The sequence below is a fragment of the Lepisosteus oculatus genome, chromosome 10, assembly GCF_040954835.1.
Source record: "Lepisosteus oculatus isolate fLepOcu1 chromosome 10, fLepOcu1.hap2, whole genome shotgun sequence".
Lineage (NCBI taxonomy): Eukaryota > Metazoa > Chordata > Actinopteri > Semionotiformes > Lepisosteidae > Lepisosteus > Lepisosteus oculatus.
This window is the reverse complement of record NC_090705.1, coordinates 35,721,262-35,731,352: the sequence shown is the minus strand read 5'-3', so window position 1 is coordinate 35,731,352 and position 10,091 is coordinate 35,721,262. Positions and strand designations below refer to the sequence as shown.

The following is a 10,091-nucleotide window of genomic DNA, read 5'->3' as shown; positions in this document are numbered from 1 at the left end:
ACCAACAATAAATCATGACTTCAAAGAGACAGAAACTAAAAAAACTGTAACAAAAAAAATAAAGAGGGATCCAACCACTTATTGGCACATTTTGTTGTGGACTTCAAATGGAGTATGACTCTACCTATCAAGGACAGTGTGAACAAATGAACAGAAGGTTTTTTCTGATAAGCTTTATGTAGTTCTAACCAATTAGATTTTTGTAACATGCAATCAAGCAGTTCTGTAATAATTAAATCCAACATTTTTTTTTACTTGTGAGTTTATATGTGGGGGCACAGTGTGGGTGTTTTAGTTCTGTTATGGACGTTAAGTAAGGATTTGTGAAAGGTCCATACTGCTACAATTTCATACTATGTGAATATGATCAAAAGAAGAGAGCAAGCCACACTTTACACAACAATACCAAAATAAGAAAATAAGAGTGAAGAAATCGAGAAGAGAGACTGATAATTCAAGTCCATTTCCCCTTTAATGAAAGGTCTACAATTTATTATTTATTTATTATCATTACAATCTTTTTTGTTATTACTTGTACAATATTCCTTTTTCAGTGGCACACCATAGACCTCAAACTCACAGAAAACCACAACACCAGTTTTTCCAGGTTTAACTATATTTATGTAGCGGCCATCCATTCCATTGCACTTGTAAGTGGCTGAAATTCCACTTTGAAGGTTAGTGATAGTTGCACATCTGAAACAAAAAAACAAGGCAATATTCATAGTAAGCAGTAGATAAAGTTAATCACTGGAGATAAGAATTCCTGATAAGCATCTAAATATTGCTACAACTAATAAATGGGTCAATCAATCACTTAATCAACAAATCAATCAATATAGGTGATTGCAACGTGCATAAAGCATGAATTCTCAGACATTTCTGCCTGGGTATTCATTTTAAAGTCAATGCTTTTTAATGGCTATACCCCAATTTGAAGTCAAAACCCTATCCCAAACATGTCATTCTTATCATTATAATAATGATTATGAGATATTAAATGTCTGAATTATGCATATTACTTGACTTGGGTTGTAGGCTTTCCCTTTATTTCTGAGGTTCTCTGATTAAGATCCACTAGCTAAACAGTTGTCTTGCATAATGTGTGATCAGAGTTTAGTTTAGTACATTGGGTAAATGTCATTTTCAAAAACTGTTCTCCTGAAAAACATCAATATATTTTCTAATTAAATTTACTAATTACATTTAAAAATAGCATGCCATTTTATTCCTTACATTTTGCTAGATACTGATCATTATAGCATAAGACTAATGTATCATAAATTATATTAACACTAAACTTTGCTTTTGTTAAATATTCGAATCATATACCATATTTAATTCATTGCATTATCTGAATTGGTTAACATAGTCTATGTACAGTATACTGAGAGTATATAACACATTATCCCCAACACTGGCTATAATAAAATGTATTAAAGTACATCTAACAACAATCATAATGTGAGTAAGACATGTGAATTATGGTGGTGTGATTGCTGAAGACTACCAATTGCATCAAAGCCTTCCTTCATAGAAGCCCTGCCCTTTTAGCATAGCAGACTTTAGTTCTGTGAGTGTGTGCTTTGTTTCTCAAGAATTAGAAAATGCTTTAAAGAGATGAAAATGAAAAACTGCACACATGCCAAATCGATGGGTGTGCTAACAACAGGCTACATGCAAGGGGATATCTAGTGTCTGCTTTTCTAAAGTCCATTTTTGATCAATAATCTCCATGACATAATAACTAAGACTTATCAAACACCACCTGAAGTTAGAACAAAAAATAAATTATTTAAGGACCTTACAGTTTTGGGAGATTTGGGGACATTTTTAAGGGTTTGATCCACATTCAAAACAGTTGAGCTCAATCTTTTAAAAAAAAATAACATGTCTTCAATACATCTGTTTTATCATATCTTTCCTGTTAGCTCTATCATTTGACACTGAAAGTTGTTTTTTGATTCCAACCTGGGATTTTGGTTGCCATTGTTATCTAATGAGTTGCCAATGCGAATATCGGATCCATTTATCTGTTCAGGACAGCAGTCTCCTCGTGTTGTGATGATCACCCACTCTACTCTGTGTGGTTCCAATAGGTCTACCCTCCACCAGGGGGTATCATGATTTCCAGTATGTACACAGGACCCATGTTCAAAAATCCCATCATGGTTACCATCAATACCATTGGAAGCTAGGCCCAAATGGTTGTACGGTTTTGACAAGGTTGCTTTTCCACGCAGAGCAACATTTTCAACTGAAAAAAAAAATAGATTGGATGACATTACTATGAAACAAAGACATAACCAACATGACAAGCCTACAAATACAAAATGGAATCCTAAAAATAATTTCATAACCTTTGACAGATTTTCTGTTTTTAAGAACAGAGGGCAGAGGGTTGGTATAATCAGTGTTTTGTGGATCACAGAGTTTGATTGTATAATTCACCTTTGTGTTCTATAAATATCACATTAAGCACCGCTTTAGCTAAACCAAGTTGAGATCTGAATGTCCTTCCTTGTATGCTTACCAATTTACAAATGGCATACTCATCATTAATATATTCATCAGTTTTGTGCACAACTGAAATGCCGGGCTAAATACTCAGTAAAACAGCATTGAAGCTTATTACCTTTTACATACTGTATGCATGTTATGGAACAAAACATATTTTACATTTATATTCTTGAACAAAATGAGATGTAACATACTGTAAATGTTTGTGTAAGATGAAACAGGAAACAGTAAGAAAACCAGGACAAGGGTTTCTCATTTCTTGGGGGAGATTTCATACATTTGTATCACAAAGCTTGTTGTTTTGCTTATGTCTCCAAAGTCACACTGGAGAACCCAAACCTGGTAAGGCTTTAAGTGGCTTTTCTAAGGATTTAAACATATTCATCAGCAATTAAGCAAGTGCTTAGTTCAACCTGGCAATATCTGTACCTTCAGTGCTGAACAGTATTCAGCTGGGTTCATGTCAGTTTTGTACTGTTATGTTATTCAGGATGTGGATGTATGGTGTGTAAGAAGTTTAATGCTTCACCTGAAATAAAAATAAATCAAAGGAATTTGACCCTCCAGACTGACTTAATGACTGTTCTGCTTTTTGCTGTCAAAAGAACAGCAGGTGCTACTTATGGAAACTGAAAGAGATTATGTGGGTACACAGATTGCTGTTTATTTTCAATATTCTCTGATATACTGATAGATAAGAGTTACTAAAAGAAAAAAGAAATCCGAACCCTGTTCTCTCAGGTGAGGAATCTGCAGTTCACTTTTACTTGGATTATTTGGGCAATTGTTCTGTACTTCAGTGAAGGAAACAGAAGAAGTAATTATTTAAAAATTATAATAAACTTAATTATATATTGTATATGTTATATACACTTCTGAGAACTTTTTATACTCTACATAACTTTCACTTCTGAGGAACAGGATTTTAACATACATTTTAAGAAATTCAGACTTTTTAATCTCCTGGTAATATTCTTGGAACTATTTAAGTTTAATGTAATCGCGAATTATGTATTATGACCAATTGAAGTCTGAAGGGATAAAACCCAGTCACAAGCATCTACTTTCATTGAGAAATTGTTTGTGGTCTGGTTGGTGCTACAGTATGTGCTTATATGGTGCCTGTTTAACTAATCTGCCAAAACTTGTACTTCATGATTACTATGAGGAGTCACAAAAGAACCAGAGAAAACAGTGATGGGGACACCTCTCTATGAACACTTGACTGCTAGTTTGTTGTTATCTGACATACTTCTCAGTTGTAAAGCCCATCTCTCTCAGCTTTGAAGAAAAGGTTTGGTGCATCCTGCCAAACAATACTTAACTCCTTCTTTTACCAAAGAATCTAGCTTTTAGCACACAGGTGTCCAACACCTGTGACGTCCTCAGTACAGCTTTAACGGTATTTTCTCAAGCTTTCTAAGCTTGTTGAGTCCATCCCACAAATCAGTAAGCCAACCCAATCAGTTTCAAACGCCCATGCCCACTCCTTTCAAACTGAAGTCTAGATACGAACTTAAGATCTCCTCACCTCCCTCCACCCCTTTTTTATAAATCTCTTAATTTGATCAGAGGTGTGGCTAATTCCATGCAGAGCTTATCTAGACAGTTCCTTATCCTCACACAGAATTGTGAGCGCTAATTACTCAATCATACCAGGTGTGCCTCATTGTACATGTTTTTACAATTGCCAGGAGGCTTATATGATTAGGTAAACTACCCAGGTAGAACTTCCTGCTGTTATGTTTTGTTTCCTGGTTTAAAATATTTAAACTCATATCAAAATTATTACTAGGATTTCCAGGTAGATGCTAAGAAACTCCTTCGTGCTTTTTCATTCTCTTGTTTAGATTACTGTAATACATTGTTTGCTCTTGCCCCCTGATGCAACAGGCTTTCCACAGATTGCAGTATCTTCAGAACCCAGCTGCTTAAAGTGTAACTAAATCAAAATCCATCAAAAATGTCAATCCTATCTTGGTCTCTCTGCAAGTTTAGGATTAGTTTTAAAATCTCCTGATTTATAAAGCTCAAAATAATCTGTCCCCTTTTACCTCAAATCATTTCATAGCCATTACACGGTATGCTGACATGTTTACTTTTGTTTGTTGTGCGTCCAATAATGAAACACCTTTCTTTGGAAAAAGAGGTTTCTGTGGTTATGCACCTAATTTTTGTTGAATCAACAATCTGAGATTGTATAAGACATTGTCTCTGTCTTGTTTTAATTATATTTAACATCTAGGATCCTTTGGTAAGAAATTACAGAGCTGGTTAGGTGGGGATAAATTTGGGTTTTCTGTTTTTGATTTGGTCTGTTTTGAATTTAATAAATTATCAAGTCTATATAGTTGATATGGTGGCATACATCATTAGCATTGTTGTCTGGGACCCTGGTTTCAATTCTGAGAGAGAACGGGGTTCTCTCTGTGTGGAATTTGTATGTTCTCTTGGTGTTCAGATGTATGCCTTGTACCCCAGTTTCCTATAACAGCCTCCCAAAGACATACTTTTAAGTTCATTGGGTTTCTGGAAAATTGGACTTAGTGTGAATGCGTGAGTATATGTTTCATTCTTTTTCTGCCCTGGGTGTATTCTGCCCAATGTCTGTTGCTTGCCAAAATATGCTCTGGCTCCCCATCGACTGTAATCAGAATAACAGTTGAAACATCTAACATTTTCTACCCTTGAAATACTACATTATTTTTTTGAACAATTGAAAAAAAAACTTTTATCTTAACTTAATGACTTAAATGAAAAAAAGAAAGCCTGACTAACAGAGATGATTTCACTTACTGTTAAAGTAGTTGCAGTCATCAGTGCTGGACTTGGCCAAAAAAGTGAAAAATAACAGTGATAAAAGGATACTAACTCTGAAAAAGAAAAAGCATTATTTTAACACATTTAAATAAAAAACAAATCTTGAATCATTAAAGAAGTAAACTATAACTTTTCCATTCTCCCCATAATATGTAGTATAGGTATGCAAATTATGGTATCAAGAAGTATAATTAACTGAGTTTCAACCTCGCATGGATGTTATCTGAAGTAAAATGTTTTTTAAAGCACTGAGTAAAAGTCCACAGTACCAAAGTTGTGGAGTCAGAAGGTCATACGATGAAAAATATACAGTGCAGTATATGGGATATGTTGTTTTTTGGCCAGCATGGTAGTGCACTGGTCAAAATTGCTACCTCACAGCGCTGGGGTCCTGTGAAGGTTTGATTCCTGGGGTGTTATCTGTTTGGAGTTTGTATGTTTTCCCTTGTGTTCGCATGAATTTCCTCCATAAGCTTCAGGTTAATTTGCTTCTGGGAAAATTAACTCCTGCATTAGTCTGTGCGTGTTTGTATCTACTGTATATGTATCCCGAGATGTACTGGCATCCAGTCCAGGTTATATCCTGCCTTGCACCCATTTCATTGCTGGAATGTGTTCCATTCCGAACTGGAAGAAAATGGATGGATGGACAGTACATGCCTCTTAATTCTTTTCTGATGCAAGTTTTAAGAAAGGCTATCCATATAAAATGTATAGGATATACCTGATAAGTAGGATACGAGGTAGGAGATAATCTTCTACAAGTAAATTTTCTCTTTCACAAAATTATACCCTTGTGCAGGAGGAGTCAAATGGTGGTGAAAGGTAATGAACAAGAATTCTGGTAGTATTAATTCGAAGGTCCATTTTTACTCAGAATCAGGGGACAATTGGCCCTGGTGTGAGTGTTCATGTTTGTGCTTTAGAATATTTCGTATTCCTTCTTGTTTTCACTGTATATACAGTTATATATCATGTAAGTTTTGATAATTGTAAGATGACCAAGGGAAGGGTCATTTATAACCGGTATTTCCGGAACAAAACATTTAATATACTTGATATAGACCTGAGCAAGATGGCCACCAAGGAGAACCAGCTGATCCGCTTTTGGAAAAGACCTATGCAGCGAAACAATGAGACACAGGTGAGCTACATCAGGAAACAAAATATAAATGACCCTTTCCCTGGTCATCTTACATAATGTATAGTATGTCATTTAAAATCAAACAGTATGCTCTTTTTTTCATCAATACCTATACAATTTGTATATTCAAATACAAGCTAGAAACAGGGGTCATGCATAAAAAGAGGTGATCAGTCAAAAGGGGCAAGTTAGTAAGACATTCTTATTCCATTAAGGACTTGAAGTAGCATAGCTACATTATAGTACTATGTTAAATTTATCCTATAATAATTATTACAAGGTTCATTTTACCATGTTTAAATAACCTTTAGTTTTATTCCTGTATGCTATTAGAAGTCAATTATTAATTGTCCACAGCTATATTGAATTATATTTTTCTTACCTTATTAATTCTGCACATAGCATTGTTGGTTGTATGTTCCTTCCTCTCAAACTCTACTTGTTTAGGCTCCAAGGTACATTATATAGCAAACTACAAGTAGGTATTTTTTGTTGCCTCAGATTTTGGTTGAACTTTGTCTAGTTACACACTGATAAGAACACATTTGTTATTATATAACCGATCACAAATCAAACACAGGTCAAAAGGGGGAGGACACATTTTTGGTAAAATTCCCACAAAAATATACTGAAATTGAATTTCCACTGTTACAAGCAAAATCACTGTAATTAAGGATAGCAAACATAATGCATCACTTTGGAAAATTGCTTTTTGTATCATCCAATTTGACCATTTTTAAATGTTCAAAAGACATGCAATGATATTCTTTAGAAACTGTTCAAAGAGCATAAAATAAATTCACATATACAGTATTCAACTTTTTCAACAAGCAGAAGAGAGGGCTAACCTGTGCTGACAACAGCCATTTCTCTTTGCACAGCATGACATTTCTTAAACATCAGCTCTAATAGCAATCTTAAAGAATTTTCATACACCAATTCAACCTTATACAGTATAAAGTGTCCTCTAATTTTCTGATCATTTCAGTTTCTGAACAATATTTGCAATAACTGTTATTTACTTATTAACAGTATGACATAAATTTAACTGTATAATTTAAAAAATAATTTAATTTTTCAGTATTTTTGGTTTTATTTTGCAAATATATAGTTTTTTAGCTTTATTATGTATAATATCAGTTTTACCTTTCTTATGAGTGATAGTTTGTGCTGCGATGGTTTTAGACATCTTAAATTTTAAATATTTGGTTTTCACATCATAATATGTTTACATTACCATTACCACAATACAAATAAAAAAGGTTTGTTTAAAATAGTATACTGTAGTAGTATTTAGTATGGTATGATTTAGAGTATATACTGTAATATCAATATATAAATGTTTAAAATATGTATAATGTGCAAGCCTACAAATCAAGAATGTTTAATTGACTATATGACAATTTCTGTGATCTGCTAGATAAGTTACATCCAAGACTCCAACACTAATAATTTCCAGGATAATGTGAAACCATTTCATAAGTGGGCAAACTTTTAATTTTTGAACTCCCAGCTTTTAAATAAAAGCATTAGCTTTCTAGTGTACCTAGACCTTTAAACCATATTTTAAATTTTCAACAAAAAAAAAGAACAAAAACATCCCAGACCTTTTTGATCCCGAAGCAGTCGTACATACAGTACAAAGCACAAAGCACTTTGCATTGTGATATCCACCTCTCTTCCATTTGTAGAAATACTGTATGACTGTGCTGACTACCCATGTCTTCATACAACATTTTAAATAGTCTGGATTAAAGTGGTTGAGCTTTAATATAATTAATAATTTGTACTGCCTTGAGAAGTGCATTTTTAAGAGATGTGGTCGTTTTTTTTTTAACTGCAAGTGCTTAGCTGTATAGAACACAATGGCTGCTGGTGCTTCCTGCTGTGTGACAGCTCCCACCATTTTAACTATCATTGCCTGGAAACCATCGTTAAATAAAGCAACGAATGTTTCTCATCCAATTTCTTGTTTTGTTGTTTGTGCAGTTAAGTATTTCTACACCAGTCACATTGTTTTACAAATATTCACTTTAAAGATTATTCAATAGATGCATCACACCTACTATATTGGACAAAATACAAAATCCTGAATGGCACTGAGCAAGTCAGATTAGGAGTGTTCTTAATGACTAGAAACAGATTAATAATCAAAGCAATATATGATGATAAATTAGCAATATAATAATGTAATAATAAGCAATACATATGAATATTACATTTAGGGCACTCAAGAGGACTGTTAGAAGTATGGGACCCAATTCCTACTTATGAAGCTAACTCTGTGGAATCCTTAAAGGAACGGATTAAAGGAATTCTAGGATCGTTAAACTACTACTAAATGAGCAAGGCTGGTCAGACTGCCTCCACTCATTTCTAACCTTTTCCTTCTTCTTTATCATTCTAAATCATGAACATAAATGGATATAGCATTACTCGGGAACTAAAAAAAAAGTTATGTGTGATTTTTCTTAACTCAAAGTCCGACCATTTTTAAAGTTTTTGTGATTCACGGACAAAAGGTGGCTACAATGACCAGGAGGTTGTGTTCAAAAATCTAAAGGAAAAGCAGGAGATGATCCAGTTTTATCAAACTTAACCTAACATTACAAGAATGGCAGCTTAATAATGCAATAGTATCCATGCATAACGCATGAGGCATGTGACAAGCAGGTACAAGTAAAAGCAAGTGAAAGTGAAAATAATTCACTAAAGACCAAAAGTAAAATCTTATAAATACTGGATTTCAATATCCTCAGGAATATTAATAACATTAACATTAATATTATGACCAAACAAAATTTGGACTTAACGGCTGTTACTTTCAAATGAACCATTTGTTATTATTACAATTACCTCATTGACCATCCCCATTCAGTGCCAACATAGACCATATTTATGCAAAGATTTTACCAGATGTCGCCAATCCCTTCACAGCTGTGCTAATCTGCAATTAAATAGCTTTCATTATATCAGAATTTAGGCCATTAAGATACAGATTGCGAATGGTACTTCTAGTGTGAAATGGTTTGACTGCCAAAAAATAATGAATTTCCACACAATTTAAATTTCATACACATCTCATAACATAGGTAGAAATTGAATGCAAATGAATTGCTCTAATGCATTATTGCCCACCAGCCTCTTTTTAATCCCAAACCATATAATTAAGAATAAAATTTAGTCTCAGCATTGTTCTCAAAATGTCACAGCAAGAGTGGCGTGGGAGGACAGAAATCATTAATCCATGCTGAAGTCTGAGTCCAATTTGATAATTACTGTCCCCAAATCTATTTGGGGAAACATTAAGCAGTAATTGTAGGAAAGTTAGATAAAGAATTCACTGTTCTGAAATATAAAAGCAAATTATAGAGTCTAGTTCACTTAGAGTCTGTTTTCATAAATGTTAGCCTTTGCTCTGTACAAGCCTAGTACAGTTAAGCAAAACTCATTCTTACAGTGTAGGAGTACACGTACTGTATCTCTGGAGAGCACTACATCATGAGATAAAGTGTCAACAGTATTTTTGCCTTCGCAGCATGCTCAGAATACTTTCTTAAGCATTCGTTCAAGAACAGAAACTTTTATGTCATCTTAAGCTGGTTTA

At 33.9% G+C, this 10,091-nt stretch overlaps 1 protein-coding gene across 2 annotated transcripts; it reads right to left on the bottom strand.

Annotated features, from left to right (window-relative positions):
* Positions 1–453: 453 nt before the first annotated feature.
* Positions 454–6,981, bottom strand: LOC102690017 (fucolectin-1-like). Of its 2 annotated transcripts, XM_015356830.2 has the most exons (5): positions 6,867–6,981; positions 5,317–5,393; positions 1,972–2,257; positions 1,809–1,872; positions 580–696 (listed from the first exon to the last, which is right to left on the bottom strand). In XM_015356830.2, exons 1-5 carry the CDS (start codon positions 6,887–6,889, stop codon positions 679–681), a joined length of 468 nt encoding a protein of 155 aa, XP_015212316.2. In that variant the 5' UTR covers positions 6,890–6,981; the 3' UTR covers positions 580–678. The 2 variants fall into 2 exon arrangements, with proteins under 2 accessions (XP_015212315.2, XP_015212316.2); XM_015356829.2 differs by lacking the exon at positions 1,809–1,872 and having other exon boundaries at positions 454–696; positions 6,867–6,976.
* Between the last annotated feature and the right edge of the window lie 3,110 nt (positions 6,982–10,091).